Genomic DNA, 24,085 nt, shown 5'->3' on the forward strand with positions numbered 1-24,085 from the left:
ATCGTGTAGCCTGCCTTGGACAGTAAGTCTGATACTGATGTACCTGGCACACAGCCTGGCACACAGGAGGCACTTTATAAGTGGCACTCACGATTTTTAGTATTAACCATACAGTGATAAGGGAATGGGGCGAGGAAGCTAGAGAAAAAGATAAGAGAATGCAGGCTGGTGAATTTCATTAGCAGAATGACAGGTGGATTCTAGTAGAAAAGAGGAAACAGAATCTCCAGTCCCAGTGGCTGATGGGTGTCAGACGTAAGAGAACTCTCCAGAAAGGCTATGCTTGTACTCAGGTCTCTTTCCTCCTCCTGAGCCCAACTGTGGCTGGAAAAAAAAATTGAGCTCAACAGCCATAAGGAGGTCACCAGTTTCTCTCTGTGAATAAAGTGGGCTGAGAAATGTCACTTTCCTGTCTCAATAGGACAGATTTTAAGAAATGAAGATCCAGAGTTGCTTCCCTGGTGGCTCAGAAGGTCAAGAAATGAAGATCCTTTTTGAGCCCATGGCATCTGTGTCTAATAGTGCACTTGAGGTGACTGCAAGGAGCGGATGTTTATAAACAACGCAGACTTCAGTGACTTTTAAATTCATACCCCCCTCCCCCCACCATATGGGCTACATGGACAGGATTTTTTATTTATTTTAGTTGTTCAGTCATGTCTGACTCTTTGTAACCCCATGGGCTGTAGCCAGCCAGGCTCCTCTGTCCATGGAGTTCTCCAGGCCAGAATACTGGAGTGGGTTGCCATTCCCTTCTCCAGGGGATCTTCCCCATCCAGGGATGGAATCCAGGTCTCCTGCATTGCATGCAGATTCTTTACCATCTGAGCCACCTGGGAAGGATACTGACAGGATACTGACCAGTTAATAAAAGTGGTGCAGGGAATTCCCTGGTAGTCCGGAGGTTAGGACTCTGGTGCTTTCACTGCTGGGGCTTGGGTTTGATACCTGGTTGGGGAATTAAGATCCCACAAGCCTCACAACTCAGTAAAAAAAAAAAAAAAAGTAGTACAACATAGCCAACACTGCCCAAGAAGCTGATGTGGGCTGTTTTTAATTTTCATATTGCTTCACTCTACTACTTTAAAATTCTAGGGGGTCTGAGAAAATTGTTATGACACGCTCCACGACTGTTTCACTTATCACCCTGTAAACCTGAACCGAGAGTAAAATGTTAACTCTGAGGTCAGCATCTTGCAGTAGCTTAATCAATACAACCAATCAGAACTCAGGTCCCCAGGGAATCCCCAAATAAGGGAATGGATGCCCCACCTTTACAGAGCCATCTCTGATCCTTCTCACTGATGGAGAGGAGGTAAGACCCTTCTTATGCAGTTCAGGGCAGGCTGGGTTTTCAGATAATCACACAGAAAATACATGCAAGCAACCTAGAGGGAAAAATCCTTTACTGGGACTCCTCACACATGTAAACGTCGGTTTAGGAGTAGAAATGACCTTCTCTACATAACTCCCAGATCCTGAGCCTTAGTGAGGAATTGTGGCAAGTGCCACTGTGGACTTGGAGAAAAACCACACAAGGAAAGACTCATTGCTGGCCCAGGCAGTGCATTGGAAAGCGCAGAACTCAATGGACCTCTGAAATAATTGCGTGCAACATGGCCTATGAGACAGACTTGGGTACTGATACACAGATGCCTTATTTCTTTCTGATGTTCTTGGTTGACTAGAAAGAACTGTAACCTGCTGTCTTGGATTTCATTTAGATTTCTCAAAAATTTCTTTGATTCATCCAGCCCCAAAGAACTGCTGACTCCAATCAGAGCCCGTCTCTCCCATGTGGGCCATTCACAGGCCAGGGCTGTTGGGCTCCTGAAGCTTGAAGGATGAATTTTTCCATCTACAGGCCCATTCCTGGGTTCCTTGCTCTTACTGAACGCAGGGTAGACTGGGAGGAAGAGGAGTAGGTAGCATGCAGGGGACATCAGCACAGACAGAATAAGATTCCGGGATGTCTTCTGGCAACGTCTAGTCAACCGGGCCGGTCGTATCAGTTTCTTGTGGCTGCTGAAACCATCTCACAGCATGGCTTAAATCAGCATAAATGTGTCACCTCACGGTTCTGGAGGCTAGACATTCAAAATCAGGGTGCCGGCAGGGCTGCCCTCCCTCTGAAACCTGCAGAGAAATCCATCCTTGTCTCATCCTGGCTTCAGTGGCTGGTTGGGCACTGTTTCATTCCAATGGCCATCTTCATCATCACGTGGTTCCCCTGACCCCATCCTATGTCTGTCTCCATATAGCTGTCTTCTTCTTCTTTTTTTTCCATCCACATAATTTTTTTAAAAATCACTATTTTTGGCTGTGCTGGGTCTTTGTTGCTGTGTGTAGGCTTTTTCTCTAGTTGCGATGTATGGGCTTCTCACTGAAGTGGCTTCTCCAGTTGTGAAGCATGGGCTCTAGGGTGCGTGGGCTCCAGTAGTTGGGGCTCCTGGGCTCTAGAGCACAGGCTCAGCAGTTGTGGTCCATGGGCTTAGTTGCTCCGTGGATGTGGGATCGTCCCAGATGAGGGATCGCACCCATGTCCCCTGCACTGCAAGGTGGATTCTTAACCATCGGACCACCCTGGCCATCTTCTTATAAGGACACCAGTCATATTGGATTAGGGCCACCCTGCTCTCCCTGATGGCTCAGCAGTAAAGAATCTGCCTATAATGCAGGAGTTGCAGGAGACATGCGTTTGATCCTGGGGTGGGGAAGATCCCCTGGAGAAGGAATGGAAGCCCACTCCAGTGTTCTTGCCTGGGAAATCCCATGGAACGAGGAGCCTGGTGGGCTGCAGTCCATGGGGTGGCAGAGTCAGGTGTGACCTAGCACAGGCAGCAGCACACCAGCAGGACCACATTGTAACTGAATACACGTGCAACGACCCTATGTCCAAATGAGGTCACCTCCTCAGCCACTGGGGTTTGGACCTCAACACATCTTCGTGTAGGTGACACAGTTCACGCATTAACAACTGTGTCGGCCATTTATATAAAATTGACAGTCACTGGGATATGAGGTCTCTCTCCTTTAAGTTTTAGGGTGAAATCCACTTTGGACTTGACCATGTTAGGGTCGTGTTGCCACTTTGTTATGAAGTATGGAAGACAGAGCTAATATAACAGAAAGTTTCTGACTCTAGGATTCTTCGCTTGACAGTGCTAGCCAAAATGTGACCAGACAGCTTATTTTTCAGTCTGAAAAATTGGGCTCTGGAGACACAGACACCCAAATGTGCCTGTAGCCACACACTAATTTACAGCCAGCCCTCACCCTGAGGCTGTTAATGGAGCCATCACTCTGGCCCTCAGGTTTCCAGAGGCCAAGAAAACAAAGAAACCTAACAAATTGGGTGAGGGTGATGGAAGTGCTTGGTGAACAGTCTCTAACCTAAAGGCAAACAGCTCCGCGAGATAAAAATGACATTTTCACTGCTCTCAGGGGAGAATGCAGTCCAGGCATGTATCCACACACATAATATTTCAAAACTTTGTGTTTTCTATACATAAGCCTCTTATTAAGAAGACGACCTCAAGAAACCGAGTTTCTGTGGTATTGGAAACAATACACAAACGGAGGTAAAAATAAGACCTTCCCAGGCCTCTCACTGGGATCAAAAGTAGTCTGACCTCTGGGGCCCTGGTTCCTGAAGCCCATGTTTCATAAAGAAAAGATCCACGAAGAGACGATGGCTCCCGCCCCCTTCCTCCCACGTGAGACCCTCGTGTTGAACGGCTGACGATCAGTTTACTTCTGGATGTAGCTGTGTGATACCAGTAAGTTAGGAACTGCCTGGCTTTACCGACCAGACCCCTCTGAACCCTCAGGCATCTTCACTGTGTGCTGTGCTTAGTCACTCAGTCCTGTCCGACTCTTTAATATTCAGTTGTGTCCACTTCAATATTCTTGGCTGGAAAATTCCATGGAGAGAGGAGTCTGGTGGGCTACATATGGCCCAGGGGGGTCACAGAGTCAGAAATGACTGAGCAACTAAACATCACCAGCTGAGTCAGGGCTGGGAGTGACCTGTGTAGACACTTTGTCTTATGACATATTTCATTGTGACCCTTTGGACTGTAGGCCGCCAGACTCTTCTGGAGGCATGTGGGATTCTCCAGGCAAGAATACTGGTATGGGTTGCCATTTTCTTCTCTAGGGGATCTTCCCGACCCAGGAATCAAACCCGTATCTCCTGTGTCTCTTGGATTACAGGTAGATTCTTTACCCACTGAGCCATCATTGTGAAGGGATGCAAAAAGCTCAAGTTTTGGCCAAGTGGATGCTGCTGCAAGGATGAATCTGCTGCACCTTGCAGAGCATAGGACTGGGATCTCAATTACAATGTCAGAAGATGATGCTGTCCAGAATAAAGCAAAAACACACTAGAAAGGAAATGCTGGCGTTAAAATGCAGAAGGCAAAATAAAGACGGCCAATTGCCCTGTCAGGAAATCTTCTTCCAAGTCTGGCTGTAGAAGGAGTTGCTGAGATGTAGGTACCACTTTTCTGACACTCCCTTCTGGTTTTCCAGTTAAACAGCATATAGCATCCTGCTGATATCTACTCTCAGAACACTCTTCCCCTCTGGTCACCAGCACAGTGGCTGAGTCCTGGCGAGGCGATGCTGGTGGGTGATGAAGCGTGAAGATGACAGCTCATCTAGGATTCCTGTACTCTACTTCTCAGACTCAGCAGCCATCAAAGCACACCTATTTCCCGACGGCTGATCTGTTTGTTTCCAATGACTGCCAGGGCTGTGGTCAGACAGGAGAGTTCTAAAACAGCTCAGTCATTTAAAAAGATAAACCATTCCTTTCCAATGGTGGGAGATGCATCATATGGGCTTCCCTGGTGGCTCAGTGATAAAGAATACACCTGCCAGTGACTGCTGACACAGGAGACATGGGTTCAATCCATGGGTTGGGAAGATCCCGTGGAGAAGGAAATGGCAACTACAATATTCTTGGCTGGAAAATTCCATGGATAGAGGAGTCTGGTGGGTTACAGTCTAGGAGGTCACAGAGTCGGACATGACTGAGTGACTAAACTTCACCAGCCAAGTCAGGGCTGGAAGTGACCTGTGTAGACACTTTGTCTTTTGATATATTTCAGTTACTTTCATTCTAGTTTTATTGAAATATAACTGACTGTGTAAGTTTGAGGTGTACAATGTGTTTTGATACACTTACATATTGGAAAATGTTTATCACCATAGCGTTAGCTATCACCCTCATCACCTCAGCTCAGTTCAGATCAGTTTAGTTGCTCAGTTGAGTTTGACTCTTTGCCACCGCATGGACTGCAGCACACCAGGCTTCCCTGTCCATCACCAACTCCTAGAGCTTGCTCAAACTCATGTCCACCAGGTTGGTGATGCCATCCAACCATCTCAACCTCTGTTTTCCCCTTATCCTCCTACCTTCAATCTTTCCCAGCACCAGGGTCTTTTCTAATGAGTCAACTCTTTATATAAGGTGGCCAAAATATTGAAACATCAGCTTCAGCATCAGTCCTTCCAATGAATATTCAGGATTGATTTCCTATAGAATTGACTGGTTTTATCTCCTTGCAGTTCAAGGGACTCTCAAGAGTCTTCTCCAATACCACAGTTCAAAAGCATCAGGTCTTTGGCGCTCAGCTTTAGTCCAACTCTCACATCCATACACGGCTACTGGAAAAACCGTAACTGACTAGATGGACCACTGTTTGAAAAGCGATGTCTCTGCTTTTTAATACACTATTTAAGTTGGACATAGTTTTTCTTTCAAGGAGCAAACATCTTTTAAGTTCATGGCTGCAGTCACCATCTGCAGTGATTTTGGAGCCCAAGAAAATAAAGTCTCTCACTGTTTCCATTGTTTCCCCATCTATTTGCCATGAAGTGATAGGACTGCATGCCATTATCTTCATTTTTTGAATGTTGAGTTTTAAGCCAGATCTTTCACTCTCTGCTTTTACTTTCATCAAGAGGCTCTTTAGTTCTTCTTCACTTGCTGCCATAAGGGTGGTGTCATTTGCATATCTGAAGTTATTGATACTTTTCCTGGCATTCTTGATTCCAGCACGTGCTTCATCCAGCCTGGCATTTTGCATGATGTACTCTGCATATAAGTTGAATAAGCAGGGTGACAATATACATCTTTGATGTATTTATTTCCCAATTTGGAACCAGTCTATGTCTTGTTTTAACTGTTGCTTCTTGACCTGCAAACAGATTTCTCAGGAGGCAGGTAAGGTGGTCTGGTATTCCCATCTCTAAGAATTTTCCACAGTTTGTTTTTCCACAAAAACTTTCCACAATTTTACACAGTGAAAGGCTTTAGTGCAGTCAATAAAGCAGAAGTAGATGTTTTTCTGGAATTCTCTTGCTTTTTTGATAACCAACGGATGTTGACACTTTGATCTCTGGTTCCTCTGCCTTTTCTAAATCTACTTTGAACGTCTGGAAGTTCTTGGTTCACATACTGTTGAGACCTGGCTTGGAGAAATTTGAGCATTACTTTGCTAGTGTGTGAGATGAGCACAGTTGTATGGTAGTTTAAACATTCTTTGGCATTGCCTTTCTTTGGGATTGGAATGAAAACTGACCTTTTCCAGTCCTGTGGCCACTGCTGAGTCTTCCCAATTTGCTGGCATATTGAGGGCAGTCCTTACACAGCATCATCCTTTAGGATTTGAAATAGCTCAACTGGAATTCCATCATCTCCACTAGCTTTGTTTGTAGTGATGTTTCCTAAGGCCCACTTGACTTTGCACTCCAGGATATCTGGCTCTAGGTGAGTGATCACACCACTGTGGTTATCTGGGTCATGAAGATCTTTTTTGTATAATTCTTCTGTGTATTCTTGCCACCTCTTCTTTGTATCTTCTGCTTCTCTTAGGTCCATACCATTTCTGTCCTTTATTGTGCCCATCTTTGCATGAAATGTTCCCTTGGTTTCTCTAATTTTCTTTGAAGAGATCTCTAGTCTTCCCCACTCTATTCTTTTCCTTGATTTGCTTATATTGATCACTTAGGAAGACTCTCTTATCTCTCCTTGATATTCTTTGGAACTCTGCATTCAGATGTGTATATCTTTCCTTTTCTCCTTTGCATTTCTTTCCTCTTCTTTTCTCAGCTATTTGTAAGTCCTCCTCAGACAACCATTTTGCTTTTTGCATTTCTTTTTCTTCAGGATGGTCTTGATCACAGCCTCCTGTACAATGTCATGAACCTCGGTTTATAGTTCTTCAGGCCTCTGTCTATCAGATCTAATGCCTTGAATCTATTTGTCACGTCCACTGAATAATGGTAAGGGATTTGATTTAAGTCATCACCTCAAGTGATTACCATCTCCTTTTTGTGGTGAGAACACTGAAAATCTATTCTTTTAGCAACTTTCAAGTATATAATACAGTATGATTATCTGTAGTCACCACACTGTCCCTTAGCTCTTCAAAACATATATTCATCTTATAACTGGAAGCTTGTGACTTTTGGTCAATTATCTCTCCACTTTCTCCCACTCCCAGCTCCTGGTAACCACCATTCTACTCTCTGTTTCTGTGAGTTCAGCTGTCTTAGACTTCACATATAAGTGAGATTATACAGTATTTGTCTCTCTGTCCTCTGTCCGACTTACTTCACTAAGCATGATGCCCTCAGGGTCCATCCATGTTGTTGCAAATGGAGGATGTCCTTTTGTCTCATGGCTGAGAAAAAAATATCCCCTGATTTCCTTTTCTCCACATCCTTGCCAACACCTTCTATCTGTTGTCTTTTTGATGACAGCCATTCTAAGGAGTGTGAGGAAGTATTTTATTGTGATCTTGATATGCATTTCTCTGATTGTAATACTGAGCATTTTTTTACATATTGTTGCCCATTTGTATGTCTTCTTTGGAAAATGTCTATTCAACTCTTCTGCCTACTTTCAAATTGATTTTTTACACTGAATTCTACGAGCTCTTTGTGTAATTTTGGATATTAATCCATTATCAGATATATTACTGGCAAATAGTTTCTCCCATTCCATAGCTTCCTTTTTCATTTCATTGACAGTTTCTTTTGCTAATCAGAAGCTTTTCAGTTTGATGAGTTTCACTCACTTATTTTAGCTTTTGTTGCTTGTGTTTTTGGTGTCATATCCAAACAAATCATTGTCAAGACCAATGTCAAGGAGATTTTCCCCCTTACGCTTTCTTTCAGGAATTTTAAATTTTTAGATCTTATATTTATAAGTATCTTATCCATTTCAAATTAATGTTTTTTAGTGGTGTATAATAGGGGTCCACCCTCATTCTTATGCATGTGGTATTCAATTTTTCCAATGCCATTTATTAAAGACACTATCCTTTTCTTATTGAGTACTATTGACTCCCTTGTCAAATATTAGTTTATTGCATATGCAAGGGGTTGTTTATGGGCTATGTATTCTGTTCCATTGGTCTGTGTCTATTTTTATGTCAGTGCCATACAGTTTTAATTACTTTAGCTTTGTAGTAGCAAGAATCCCTTAGAAAAATGGAATAGCCCTCATAGTCAACAAGACTCTGAAATGCAGTACTTGGATGCAACCTCAAAAATGACAGAATGATCTCTATTCATCTCCAAGGTAAACCATTCAATATCACAGTAATCCAAGTCTATGCCCCAACCACTAATGCCAAAGAAGTTGAAGTTGAAAGGTTCTATGAAGACCTACAAGACCTTCTAGAACTAACACCCAAAAAAGATGTCTTTTTCATCATAGGGGGCTGGAATGCAAAAGTAGGAAATCAAGAGATAATGTGGAGTTAACAGGCAAGTTTGGCCTTGAAGTATAAAATGAAGCATGTCAAAGTCTATCAGAGTTTTGCCAAGAGAACACACTGTCATAGCAAACATCCTCTTGCAACAACACAAGAGGCAACTCTACACATGGACTTCACCAGATGGTCAACACCGAAATCAGATTGATTATACTCTTTGCAGACAAAGATGGAGAAGTTCTATACAGTCAGCAAAAACAAGACCACACTGACTGTGGCTCAGATCATGAACTCCTTATTGCAAAATTCAGACTTAAATTGAAGAAGGTGGTCTCTCCCTGGCCCTCAGACTTGGGCCAGCTTTCTGTGCATGCCCAAGAGCTGTTGGTCCAAGCTCCCTCTCCATGCTGCCATTAGGAGGGAATATGCACAGGGACCTGGCCATAGGGTGGGGGTGTGTTTGAAGCATGTGGCTCAATGGGGGTCCCCATGGGCCAGCTGGGGGGAATCTGTGAGTGAGGTGCTCCCAGTGGCTTGTGGGTAGGCTTCTTGACAAAGGCGGTGATGCAGTTAGTAGGATCTGCATTCCTTTAAAGCCCTCTGAGAGTCCTATCCGCCTCTCTCCCAGCTTAGTAGCACCCTACACAGCTGGGAAGCTGAGTGCTCACAGAAGAAGTTACAGGCTGAGAAGATCTCTCTTGGACTGAAGCTGTGCCATCTTGGTGGAGGTGGGGTGGTATGGACAGAGTCAGACTGTTTCTCTTATTCACTTCTTATGTCCAAATTCACATTTTTTGCTCCAGTGTGGTGCTAGAACTTCTCCTCTGAAAACCTGGCCTTCCACAAAGGCTCTCTCATCCGTGGGTCAGTGGCTAAGAGTGTTTCCAGGGGCTCCATGTCTGAGAGTGGCTGAAGCCGGATGACTCGTCACTGCAGTGTCCGCAGCCAGGATTAAGGTCTGTATGCCTGCTGCCAGACATGTGGATGGGTGAGATTCCTCCTGGATCCAGTTTGGCACTGGATCCCACAGCTCCGACCAAGGCACTTCTGTCCACAGGGATTAGAAACAAATTATTGTTGGGGACAAACATGAGGGATGTCTTATTCAGCCATGATGCTGATGTCACTCCTCCCCTATCTTTTTGGATCTCCACAGTTCTTCAAGGTCTGTCCAATATTACAGTAAACTCTGGACCACTTAACCAGCTCCCAGTCAACAGGTTCACTCAGTTCCTAGGCAGGTTGTAGGAACTCAACCTACAAGTCGCCTTTTGGTCTTCTGGTGAGACATACTTTTCTAACAGAGAGATTTTGTAAGTTCTTGAGAGCAGAGAGTACATTTTACTCATCTCCATGTGCCTGGGCTCCAGCATCAGGCCTGGAATACACAGCGTGTTCAATAAAACTGTGCTGTAAAAAAGGAATGAATGGACAAATGGTTGTGTCAATTTGAAACTTAAGGGGTTTCATTTCTAGACACTATTCCTTCCCCTGGCTGGACACAGATGCACTGGAATCCTACACAGTCTTCTGGAGGCGGCCTGGTGTCATCCAGGGACAAAGGGCTCAAAGCCTCATGCTTTTTCTGAGTGTTATGCACAAATGCCAAGCAAAACATCCTGGGATTGCAAAGCACGAACATAATGGGGGTTAGGCTCATGCTTAGAAAAAGCCCTGGAAGCAGCTGCAGGTCGAGAGAGATGATGAAAGTGGGGCTGCAGAGGCAGTGCTGGCCTTTTGCTATGGAGATAAGATGCAGTCTGATTAACGCGGTCATCGTTTCATACTGCGGAGAAGAGTGGTTTGAAGTGGGACACGACGGATACGTCAGTGTGACACCATGGGGCTGGCGCATCAGATACCACGGGGCTGTGCGCCAGGCTTTAGTCTCCTTCACTGGAGGGCTGATGACAAGAAGGCTGTATCCTGCCTACTCTGGGAGTTCAGGCTCTCTGCAACCTCCTTCCTCCTCTCATTCTAAAATCAAACAAAACAAACCAAAAAAACGGCCTACAAATTGAGTATCTTCCTGCAAATGGGTCCAAATCACAGAGCATTTTCTTTTTTAGGTTAGATAGCAAAGGAGCTCATTAATGGTTGCTTTTTATAGGATAAAAGAAAGCCTGGTAGAATTTTTGTAGCCCTAGGACAACTTTCTTTGGTTGTTGCTGTTGTTAAATTAGGCAACTCAGATCACTGACCTCCTTTTACGTCTCGGCTCTGCTACCAGTGCGTCGGCCACAGAGAAACAAACACGTGTTCTGTAGTTTCTAGAGATGGCACTGGGTGGGGGGAGGGGGAATTGGGAAGGGGGAGGGACTCTGAGATATTAAATTTGAAAGTAATTTAAATCTTTTCAATATTAACTTGGATATATTTTGGGCTTGAATACAAAGGTGGCATACTGTTTTTATTTAAAAGAGGAGGCCTCCAAGAGAGACAGATGTTTGGAATACCTCCGGGCCACCTCCCTCAGGGCTAGGCGTGCACCATTCTTTCTCCTGAGCACAAAGAATGCTGTGGTCCTTCCTCTAGGAGCCCCTTTGCATTGGGCTCCTCATCAGTTGATACACAGTTGGGATACTGTCAAAACATTATAATATGCCAAATTCTAGCCACTGGATTTTCCACGAGACACAGAAAAAACAGAATGCAGAACCATACTGAAGGTGCTTGACTTGGCTCCACTCTATGGAGCATTTCCATCGTCCTCTTTGGTATGGAGCTGTTGCTAAGGTCACCAAGTTAAATGACATGACAATCCAGAGCTTCTCCTTGGAAGAAGAAATGGCAACCCACTCCAGTATTCTTACCTGGAGAATCCCATGGACAGAGGAGCCTGGTGGGCTACAGTCTATGAAGCTGCAGAAAGCTGGACACGACTGAGTGACTAAGCATGCATCAGAACTTCTGAATGATGCTGGGTACTAAATATAACAGTGCTTAGTTATACACATTATTTATATGCTGCCCCAAAGTATTTATTTTATTAGGCTCAGGGTCCACATAGAGCTGGTTAAACGGGCTGGACTCCAGGTTAATCCTCTGTTCAGACTCTCGATTCCCCACCTTTAGAAGAGAAGGCATATTTCTAGTATTCAGGTGAGTTAACATAATGACTGGGTCCACATGAAATATTAACATTCATCCCCTGATATTTTTCAGCTCTGTAAGAATAAAAACACATGGGAAAAATCTGACAATGTCTTGCAGAGCCTGTAACAAGCCTTTGTCAGCAGAAGGAAAAGTGTCTTCAGAAAAAAACAGCTTCTGGCAATATCAGTGATTATTACCATCACCATCACCAAGTAGAGCCTCTGTAATGGTGCTGGCTGAGGGGTCCGGAGGACGGTGTCATGGACTGGAATCCGAATCACTGATTGATTGATTTAGCAATGCATCTTGTACCCCAGACGACACAGAGGACTGTTGTAAATGCCAAAGTATCCGGATATGGATTTTTCCAGACCTCCTAAAGATCGGACACTTCTGAGCTTCTTTCACCACGAAATCACTGATCATAGTCATGTGATGGCAAGTGAGGTACTGGGACTCTGCAGGCCTCCAATCGAATGGAGTTTTAATGGCACACTCTCTCAAGTTGACTCTTTTTTTGTTCTGTAAAGTTGGTTTTCTGCGCTCGTGAATCTGTATGAATATCTTTGATATCATTTTCTGAATTTTCATGGGTCTGGTGGCTTTCTAGTGCACACTTCTGTTTTCTTGGCTGACCCTTCTGGCAAAAATATCCCTATTGGCTTGTCCATGGTCAATGTTAAATTTGGCTCAAAAAAGACCCCTGAATCATGGCAAACTCGCATAAAGGACAACAGCCCAGTCCGAACTGCGTATTCAGAAGATGGCCCAGTACTCCCCTATCACCAGAGATGCTAAAGCTGAGCAGGACTGTGGGTTCCCCGTTTCTTGTTTGTAGGGAACAGACTCCAGCCTCCATGACCTTTCCTGAGTTCCAAAGGGCAGATTCGAACAGTTGTTAATCAGGGAAGGGAGGGGATGTGGAGACAAGGGAGGAGACCACCTGAGTCCAGATTAAAGGAGTGCAGGTCCCGCCTGCACCTTGACGCTTATTAGCAACCCTGTCCCGAGCCACTGCTACAAAACTCCTCATCATTCCTACTGGGTTGGGATGCGCAGTTTTGAAGCATAAGCCCACTGTGTCCCCCTCTGCCTGGCGAAGCAATAAAGCCATTTTCTACTTCACCCAAAACTCTGAGATTCGATTCAGCAATGGTGCACAGAGTCTGAGTTTTCAGCATCCATAGTGACCAGAATCAGGCCAGTGAAGGGATGGGACCAAGCAAGTAACTTCAATGGCCCAGGCCAGCTGGATCAGGAAAGGAGGGGCTGTTGGGCCCTGGTTTAAGCCAGCTCCCTCCTTGAAGGGCGTGGGATGAAATGACACTCATTCTAGAAGAACTATATCAGACCAGCTTTTTTTAAGTTCTTAATTTCATATTTGATAGAGGTGTTTCACCATTAACAAACCAGATAAAGGATGAGGAGACCTTCATCAGTTTTTTGATGGGGGAAGGTCTTGAATCTCAGAAAAGGGAAAGAAAACATTGGCCTTGATGGGTTTTGGCTCTGGCATGAGACACGTGGTTAAATCAAACACACAGTGCAGATGGAGAGATCAGGGGATTCCAAGCTGTCGCTCCCAAACCTACAAGTCGCTCAGTTGTGTTCGACTCTCTGTGGCCCCATAGACTATAGCTTGCCAGGCTTCTCTGTCCATGGGATTCTCCAGGCAAGAATACTGGAGTGGGTAGCCATTCCGTTCTCCAGGGGATCTCCCCAACCCAGGGACTGAACCCAGGTCTCTCGTATTGCAGGTGGATTCTTTACCATCTGAGTCTGGTTTCTCACGTGGGGTTCGTTTTAAACTGCTATTAGAGAACATTTGTTAATTTTGAGGTATGATGTTATTATGTCAGTAATATTTATCTTCTGGGGCTTCCCTGGTGGCTCAGTGGTGAAGAATTTTCCTGCCAATGCAGGAGATAGGAATTCGATCCCTGGGTCCAGGATCCCCTGGAAAAAGAAATGGCAACCCACTCCAGTATTCTTGCCTGGAGGATCCCGTGAACAGAGGAGGCTGGCAGGCTACAGTCCATGGGGTCACAAAGAGTCAGACACGACTGAGGGACTAAACAGCAACAAGGACTCATCTTTTGGCCAAGGGATGCTTCCGGGAGTCCCGTGGCAGCTCAAGCAGGAACCTGGAGATGCCCAAAACTTAGCCTGCTGTGGCCGCTGGAAGGAGAAGAAGGACTCCATCATGAAGACTGTCAGCCATCTTAAGGCAGGATGTGAACTGAGTCTGAACCCTGTTAACCATTAAAGAAAAACCAGGAAACCCCCTCCTCACAGATGGCAAACAAAGACTGGAAGTAAAGGTCAGGTTATCTCAGTTGGATTAACAATAATGCCTGTACCTGCATGTTGCAATTCCTAATACTTCCGCACCTGCGTGTTGTAAAGCTAATTACTAACTAACCCTACTGACTCCAGTATTCTTGGGGTCCCCTGGTGGCTCGGTTGGTAAAGAATCTGCCTGCAATGTGGCAGATCTGGGCTCGATCCCTGGGTTGGGAAGATCCCCTGGAGAAGGGAAAGGCTACCCACTCCAGTATTCTGGCCTGGAGAATTCCATGGACTGTATAGTTCACAGGGTTGCAAAGAGTCAGACATGACTGAGCGACTTTAACTTTCAACTAGTCATGTAGTGGAGGGTTAAAACCAAGTCCTCCGAAATCATCAGGGTCCTTGTTGAGAACCGATTCCCCTTGGACCTGCTAGCATAATAAACTGTACTCCACTGTCTTGAATGTCTTCCGAGGACTGTTTTGTGACTCTGGATTCTACAAGAAGTCAAGATGAGGGAGGTGGGCTTCCCTTGTGGCTCAGTGGTAAAGAATCCAGCTGCCAGTGCAGGAGTCATGAGTTTGATCCCTGACCTGGGAATATCCACAGGCTTGGAGCAACAGAGCTCCTGAGTCACAACTACTGAGCCACACACCCTGAAGCCAGTACTCTGCAACCGGAGAAGCCCCGCAATGAGGAGACTGTGCACCACAAGTGGAGACCAGACCCCCTCGCTGCACCCAGAGAAAAGCCCATGCAGCACCAAGACCCAGCACAGTCTGATAAATGAATACAATTAAAAAAAAAGATCAGGGAGGCAGGTGCACCCTCCTAGGGGCTTCCCTGGTGGCTCAGATGGTAAAGAATCTGCCTGAAATGTAGGAGACTTGAGGTCGGAAGGAAAGGCAGGTGCCTGAAGCTTGTGAGGTCAGCCCTCCCAGCTAGAAGGTGATTATAAAGACAGAACCAAGAAGCACACACCACAGACCTTGAACAAAACAAAGGGCTCTGAAAGTAAACCTTTTCTTCAACCAAATAACTACTTTTCTGCTGCTGGGGTTCTCATCAGAGGTGGTGTGTCTCCCTCAGGTCTCCAAAGCAATCCCCACCCCCATCAGAAACTTGCTAATCTAATTTCTTCTTTTGCTTTGACTTTAAATTTAATAAAGTGCAATTCAGTTGTGTCCTCAGCCATGCGTCAGAATCAGTGATGCTACATTTATTTAGGGATTCGATACAGGCTCTCCATGCAGTAGAGAAATAGTAAAGCATGTATGGTTGGTAATTTTGAGAATGTATCGGAAAATCAATTTCTGATTTCATTCTCATCTTGGCTAAGGAATCACAAAATTACCTTAATGCAATTATGTACTTTTACAACTCCACCACTCACCACTTGACTACAGATTATTAGGGTTTCATGGCATGCAGGATGACAAAAATTAAGTTAGGTGAAGAGAGTGTGGTGTAGTTGTGTTTCTAAAAGCAATCGTTTTGAGAAGAAAACTTTACACAGTGAGGTTCCTGTGTTGTTGACATCAGGCCTCCCTTGGCAAAGTAGCCATGCTCTGTCAACACAAAACATCTTTCGGCAGCAAAAAAATCTATGCAAATATTTAAGGCATTTATTTTATGTTACAAGAAATACAGAAATATTATAAGAGATTATGCAAAGTGCTCACAGGAAAAACCTGAGGTCTGAAATAAACTTAACAGTTGATACAAAATGTGTTTTTGCTGTCAAGATGTGAGTTGGAGAATATCATGATTAAAACTCTTTTTTTTTTCAAGCAATGAATAAATATTTATGATAGGTTTGCAGAAGCAATTTGGTAACAGGAGACATTTTATAAATCCAAAGGAGTGGACTTGGGAAGATCCTTCTTGAAGCATCCAGTCCTAATGCTGGCAGAGTAAACACAACCACATCCTTGGGGGCCTTCCCTGCTGTCTCAATGGTAAAGAATTCTCCTGCCAATGCAGGAAATGTGGGTTCGATCCCTGGGTCGGAAGATCCCCTGGAGAAGGAAATGGCAACCCACCCAGTATTCTTGCCTGGGAAATCTCATGGACAAAAGAGCCCAGTGGGCTACATTCCATGGGGTCACAAAGAGTCAGACAACGACTTGGGAACTAAACAGCCATAACAACAATCCTTTCTTGGAACTTGCCACAGTTGATAGTATTCCCTCTACACCAGGATGTTTTAGGAAATCTTCAATTAGAAATTTTGCATTATACCTTGTGAATAGAATCATTTATTTTCCCCAGTACTTTTGTGTATATGGATTCAGTTGTTTTGACCTGGGGGCTGTACTCTCTTGCACGACACATTCTTCAAAGTCTGGAGGCCTTTACAGTTCTCGTGACTTGGGGTGGAGGATTGTGTCTGGCATCTAGTGGGCAGAGGCCAGTTGTTCTTGTTTAGTTGCTAAGTCGTCCTTGCAACCCCATGGACTGTGGCCCGCCAGGTTCCTCTGTCCATGGACTTTCCTAGGCAGGAATCCTGGAATGGGTTGCCATTTCCTTCTCCAGTAGAAGCCAAGGGTGCTGCAAAATGACCTTCAATGCATAGGGCAACCCCTCCTCCCAAACTCTCCCTCCAAAAATTATTTCAGTCCAAAATATCAATAATACTGATGGGGAAAAAAGATTATTCTTATTAATATAGTACCGATTATAACGCAGATGGTCTCTCTAAACCCTTTCATATCTACTGATCATCTATAATCATGCCTAGATCACACCTATGTAATCTATGATACAAACACAGAGCATCCTCCAGAATCACCACTTCAAAGAAACTCTCACACAGATTCCCAACAGCAATGCCATTCATCTACTCCACACACTCTTCTGTTACCAACATCCCATGAAAGGACTAAAGTAAAGAGAAGGGAGAGGAAGAGGGTTACCTCTCGAACAGGACCTGGCTGTAGTCATCCAGGAGGGGAGCGTGAGTGTGCAGGAAGATGGTGTTGTAGCCCACCAAGGCTGCCATCATGATCAGCATCTTCAGCTCGTAATTCACACGCAGGAAGACGGAACAGGAGATCAGCCCGAGGATGCAGCTGTATATAAAGTACTGGAACCGGGAAATACATCGGGTGAATATTGAGGATCTGTTCTGAGGAATGCTGGAGTGAGAATTAAAACTGGGGACCACCACCAAGCTCCCTGGGTCAACTCCCAAGCTGATCGTGAAAGCAGATGCCTTCTGTGCTCTTTGATCCAGTGGTAAATGACTAAACACACTGGATTTAGAAAAGAATTCCTCACGGCACGGCTTGCTCACCCAGCGTAGCGTGTTTAATCAAAATAATCGGGCATATGGCCAAATACTTTTCACAAATAAGTTTTAGAAATCTATGCTGAAGCCATGTCGTTATAAGCAGATGTCATTTGCTTCTTGAAAATGAAACAATATGACTCCCCACACATTTATAGATTACAACACAGTGACCGTCCACAGGATCTTTTGTGGGCTTTCAATGATTTAATTCATTAAGGGGATACAAATCATTACAGGTAATTCTGTTAAAGGTGTAACAAAGCCCAGGGGTTTCATTAAAAGGGCAGTTGTGTGTCAGAGGGATTATCTAGAATAAAAAGGACTTAAGAAACTAAAAGTTTTGAACTATGTATATGATAAGCAACAAGTACCTACGTATAGCACAGGGTACTCTACACAGTATTCTGTGATAACCTGTATGAGAAAACAACCTAAAAAAGAATGAGCATATGTTTATACACAACTGAATCACTGTGCAGCATACCTGAAGCTAACACCACAAGGCAAATCAACTACACTCCAAAAATTAAAATGTTAACCATTCTAAGGCGTTCATAGGCTTCACCGGACTGCTCAGGAATCTTTATTCGAGATGAAGAATTACAGCAAATGATTGAGAATAAATTAAAGCACCATATAAAGTAAAACAAAGCTTCCCAGGTGGCTTAGTGGGTTAAGAATCTGCTTGCAATTCAGGAAACGGGTTTGATCCTCAAGTTGGGAAGATTTCCTGGAGAAGGGGATGGCAACCTACTCCAGTATTCTTGCCTGGAGAATTTCATGGACAGAGGAGCCTGGTGGCTACAGTCCATGGGGGTCGCAAAGAGTCTGACATGACTGAAGCAACTGAGCACACACACAGAGTGAAACAAACAAGATTAACATATGTTGAAAGTCACTGGCCGTAGACGTGAGGGTTCACTCCAGCTCTCGCTCCCACCCCACTGGTCTGTGTTTTCCTTACTCCAGTTTCATACTGCCTTGAATACTGTAGTTTGATAGTAAAATTTGAAATTGAAAAACAAAAAACTAAAAGCTTTGAGCCTTGTCCAGGGGATCTTCTCTGGTGGCTCAGATGGTAAAGAATCCACCTGTAATGCATTCAATCCCTGGGTTGGAAGATTCCCTGGAGGAGGGCATGGTAACCCACTCCAGTATTCTTGCCTGCAGAATCCCCCTGGACAGAGGAGCAGGCTACCATCCATGGGGGTCACCGAGAGTCGGACACAACAGAGCAAGTAAGCACACACAAAAATCTTTGATCCCAGTGAGTCGTGAGTACCCTGGAAGCGGACAGGCACCCGAAGAAATTGAAGACCCCAGTGTGAGGAAGAGGCCAGGCACGGCCCATCTTCTGCGGTCCACGGGAGGTAAGCGGCAGGCCCCCCTGTGTGAGCACTCTTCTGTTAACCACAATGCACATCATTAAGACAGCACAGCCCTGGACTCAATCGTGCGCCAACCAGTCACTGGCTGAGTCACTTCAGGCCAGTCACCTGACTTGCCTGTGTCAGTGTCCTCATCTGAAAAATGAGCGTAATAATGTCCTTCTTCTAGATCACTGAGAAGAGCACACAAAGCTTGGAGCTCACTGCCCTGCAGGCCAGGGGGTGCCCGCCAAATGGAAACAGTTTCCGTTCTCACAAAGCCTTTGTCTGCTGGATCAAGGGGCTTTAAGAAGGGTGAGCTACCATCTCAGTGTTACTGCAGCAGAAGCAGCTCTCAGTAAAGTCTAATCATTTCAATAAAACACATCCGACTGATGTTTGATAAATCCTGCCTTTAAGAAACAGCCCAGGGTGTAAGCTGCTCCATTTTAGTTTCATTATAAGGGATACACCATATACAAACTGCTTATTTTTGTCATTCTAGCTCTTTTATTTCCCCAGCCAAGGTCATTTACAGTCAGCCCTGGGTGAGAGTTGGTCTATAAAGAAGGCTGAGCACCAAAGAATTGATGCTTTTGAACTGCGGTGCTGGATAAGATTCTTGAGAGTCCCTTGGACAGCAGGGAGATCAAACCAGTCAATCCTAAAGGAAATCAGTCCTGATATTCATTGGAAGGACTGATGCTGAAGCTGAAACTCCAATACTTTGGCCACCTGATGCAAGGAGGTGACTTACTGGAAAACACCCTGGTGCTGGGAAAGACAGGGCAAAAGGAGAAGGGGGCAGCAGAGGATGAGACAGTTAGATAGCATCACTAACTCAATGGACATGAGCTTGAGCAAACTTGGGGAGATAGTGAAGGACAGAGAAGCCTGGCGTGTTGCAGTCCATGGGGTTGCAAGGAGTTGGACACAACAACAACGGGGAAAGGCTCCTGATACTAGTGCCTCAGTCCTGTTCTTGGGAAGAAAGGAAAGCAGAAAAAACAGGCTGCAGCGTTCCCACCAGTGTTCTCCCTTCCCTGTGAAAGGCACCCACGCAGCATCGATGCAGATCCCTACCCGTGAGGACTGAGGCCTGGCATCTCAGCTTCAGAAGGAAGACCAGCAATTAATTCCCCAGGGACCCACAACAATCAGGTCAGTCCTTGGGAAGGAAAGCACCCCTCGGCCGGGAGCCATGGTGGGCGGCAGCAGGCTTGGGGATGCTGAAGGCCTATGAGCACAGTTTCTTTGGCAACAATGACCTCATGTCAGTTCTCCACTGTTCTGACCACTGACCCTCTGAACGACAGAGAACAGGAAGAGGAAAGGAGTCTTGGAAACACATCCTGATGGGCCAGTTGAGCTGGTGGAGAGGAATTGTGGAACCCAGAGTCTGGGAGAGAGAAGGGCTTCCCTGGTAGCTCAGCTGGTAGAGAATCCGCCTGCGATGCAGGAGACCCCTGTTTGAATCCTGGGTCGGGATGATCTGCTGGGGAAGGAATAGGCTACCCACTCCAGTATTCTTGGGCTTCCCTGGTGGCTCAGCTGGTAAAGAATCCGCCTGCAATGTGGGAGACCTGGGTTCAATCCCTGGGTTGGGAAGATCCCCTGGAGAAGGGAAAGGCTACCCACCCCAGTAATGTGGCCTAGAGAACTCCATGGACTATATACTCCAAAGGTTTGCAAAGAGTCAGACATGACTGAGCGACTTTCACTTTGGGTACTTTTCACTTTTGGGACAGAGAGGACGGGCACCACCGACTCAGTCTCCCTAAAGCAAAGGGTGAGGTGGCCTGGGCTTTGAAACCAGCCTCATTCATAGCGCACTTTGCCATTATTACCTTGTTGTTCAGTCGCTAAGTCAAGTCCGACTCTTTACAACCCCTTGGACTGCAGCACACCAGGCTTCCCTGTCTGTCACGATCTCCTATAGCTTGCTCAAACTCAGGTCCATTGAGTCAGTGATGCCATCCAACCATCTCATCCTCTGCCGTCCCCTTCTCCTCCTGCCCTCAATCTTTCCCAGGGTCATGGTCTTTCCCCTTTTCCACCAAGGTCTTTTATTACCTTAATGACTTAAATCACTTATGTACATACTTAATGAGTAAGTATTGTCCTTAGAGGTCGGGTGGGGTGTGAGGCTCAGTGACACATGGGCATCAGTACTGGGGCCGCCTCTGAAAGCAGCTCAGGGAGCCCTCCAACCGTCTGAGGGTGCTCAGGGGGCCTCCTTGCCTGTGGGCATGTGCCCAGCAACCTGACCGGGCAGGTGTCTTTCTGGTGAATCAAATAAAACATGGGCTTGTCCTTTGTATGTCATCTTTTTTTTTTTTTTTAGTTCATTTTGGGGCCCCCTCCACTATTAGATTTTTCAAAAGTATCTGTCCTTACCAAGAGCTACAGAATCCTTACTCTTTAGTCAGTAGTCACGGTTGTCTTACAAAAATGCTCCAAAAAAAGCCATGAAATCACCTGGCACCTGGCAAGGTTCCCACTCAGGGTCTCACCCTTCCACTCACAAAGGAGCTCATTGGTACAAATCATTAAAGGCATGCCTGTCCTCTGAATAGGTGATTGAAGGTAGGGAGGATGACAAGGCCTACTTTAATAATTCCTGTGAAGACTGAAGAATGTAATGAAAGTAAACAGCAGAGAGCAGTGCCTGGTCCATATGAAGCCAGATAAATTGTGCTTTTATTGTTATAAAATGGGCTGTGTGTAAGATTTGATTTTAAAAAGGATTTTGCTGCTAAAACTATGCTGAAAACAATTATTAGAACTCAGGTTTTTGATAGTTCAGCCTAAGTGAATGAGAAGCGGAATTTGTTGTTGTTCAGGCAGTCAGACAAGTCTGACTCTGTGACCCCATGGACTGCAGCACACCAGGCTCCCCTGTCCTTCACCATCTCCTGCACTTCATTCAAACACATGTCCACTGAGTCGATGATGCTGTCCAGCCATCTCATCCTTTGTGGCCCCCTTCTCCTCCCGCCTTCAACCTTTCCCAGCATCAAGGTCTTTTCCAATGAATCAGCTCCTTGTATAGGATGGCCAAAGTATTGGACTTGCAGCTTCGACATTAGTCCTTCCAGTGAATATTCAGAGTTGATTTCCTTTGGGACTGACTGGTTGGATCTCCTTGCAGTCCAAGGGACTCAAGAGTATTCTCCAGCACCACAGTTCAAAAGCACTGATTCTTTGGTACTCAGTCTTCTTTATGGTTCAACTCTTATATCCACACATGACTACCGGAAAAACCATAGCTTTGACTATACTGTCCTTTGTCAGCCTAGTGATGTCTCTACTTTTTAACACACTGTCTAGTGTGGTCATAGCTTTTCTTCCGAGGAGCAAGGGTCTTATGAACAAGGCATGGGGATGGCTCCGAGGCACACCCTCCTTCCTGGGGTTGATGGACCGGGTGTGCTAACGACATCCATCAAGGAGAGGGAGCCAGACCGCACAGGGGGTTTAAATTTTTCTCTAAAGAAGGGGGCTCCAAACTGCCCATGGTGAGGTCACGGCTAGTAAACCCTCGTCATGAATCTCGTCCCTCACATAACTAAAAATAGAAAAGATGCTGCCTCATCCTCAGTGGGTTCACAACACTGTTGAAAATGAAGGCCTGGACAGCATCATTGACTCTTCCTGAGCCTGCGGGGACCCTGTTGTGGACTTTGGACAGCTGGCCACTGAAACAGTCACAGCTTAAAGAGCACCAGATGCCCCTACTATCTGTACACAGACCTTTGAGCACCCCAGAAAACTGAAATGATGAGATGGGGAAAAGGATGAATGCCTAATGTCAAGGGGATCAATCAACAAAAGCAAAGTGAAGAAAGGAGACTTCACTGCTATAGGTGATGGAGTTTAAGAAACTGGTAGAAAAATTTAAAAATATACATCTTAAATGACCAATTTCCATGAGTCTGGACTAGTTCATCTAGCACTCTAGAAGCTATGGGAGACAAACTAAATGTATGTTACTTTTAGACGATTATTCAGAAAATCAAAAGAAGAGTATCAAAATCATTTTTTTTTTTACACACAAAATTCATAGAAGAAAGAAGTCCTTAAGCAGTAAATAACTAATTTAGTTCTTTGCACTTAAAAAGACTGATGTGTTAGTAAGTTTTGAAATTTCAATGTAGGCCCTTCTGGACCTTGGTTAAAATGGGTTGTTAGTTAGGATTATTTGAGATATAATCACTGGATGGCATTTGCAGTTGAAGAAGAAGAAACATGAGCTTTGGACCCAGTCATCACAGAGTCAGGAAGCTAATTCATGGAGCAGGACCCAGTTATCACAGAGTCAGGAAGCTAATTCATGGAGCAATTAGTGAAATCTGTAAGCAACACACCCAGAAATTCAGTGACATACAACTGAAAGCAACATGCTGGGGTGCATGCTATAAAATGTTGTGTCAAGATAAACTGGTGCTGTCGCTACGCAGAACAGTATGGAGGCTCCTCAGAAAACTAAAAATACCAGCAATTTTAACTGGTCCGGCAATCCCACTCCTGGGCATATATCCAGACAAAACTATAATTCAAAAGGACACATGCACTATTTATAGTAGCCAAGACATGCAAACAACTGAAATGTCCGTCCATACGTGAATGGATAAAGACGTGGTGCATGTATACACAGTGGAATACTACTCAGGCATGAAAAGGATGAAACAATGCCATTTGCAGCTACGTGGATGGACCTAGGGATGATTACACTAAGTCAGTCAGATCATTCCAAGTCAGATCATCACTAAGATGATCATTCTGAAGTAAGTCAGACAGAGAGAAACAAATACCATATGCTATCACTTATGTGCGGAATATAAAATACGACACTGCTGCTGCTGCTGCTAAGTCGCTTCAGTCGTGTCTGACTCTGTGCAACCCCATAGATGGCAGCCCACCAGGCTCCCCTGTCCCAGGCAAGAACACTGGAGTGGGTTGCCATTTCCTTCTCCCATGCATGCAAGTGAAAAGTGAAAGTGAAGTCGTTCAGTCGTGTCTGACTCCTAGCAACCCCATGGACTGCAGCCCACCAGGCTCCTCTGGGGATTTTCCAGGCAAGAGTACTGGAATGGGGTGCCATTGCCTTCTCTGAAAATACAACACAAATGAACTTATCTACAAAACAGAAACACACTCACAGACACAGAACACAGACTTATGGTTGCCAAGGTGGGAGAGGGTTACCCTGGGAGTTTGGGGTCAGCAGATAGAAACTAGTATGCACAGAATGGATAAACAACAAGGTCCTATTGTGTAGCTTGGGGGATTATATTCCACATCCTGTA

At 45.1% G+C, this 24,085-nt stretch overlaps 1 protein-coding gene across 1 annotated transcript in view; it reads right to left on the bottom strand.

Annotated features, from left to right (window-relative positions):
* Window positions 1-24,085, bottom strand: part of ADCY2 (adenylate cyclase 2) — a 456,832-nt gene that overhangs the window by 37,112 nt on the left and 395,635 nt on the right. Inside the window, exon 18 of the mRNA XM_061393890.1 lies at window positions 17,033-17,202. Coding sequence (XP_061249874.1) covers window positions 17,033-17,202 — 170 coding nt within the window. The remainder of the gene's footprint in view (window positions 1-17,032; window positions 17,203-24,085) is intronic.

The sequence above is a fragment of the Bos javanicus genome, chromosome 20 (genome assembly GCF_032452875.1).
Source record: "Bos javanicus breed banteng chromosome 20, ARS-OSU_banteng_1.0, whole genome shotgun sequence".
In the NCBI taxonomy this organism is placed as follows: domain Eukaryota; kingdom Metazoa; phylum Chordata; class Mammalia; order Artiodactyla; family Bovidae; genus Bos; species Bos javanicus.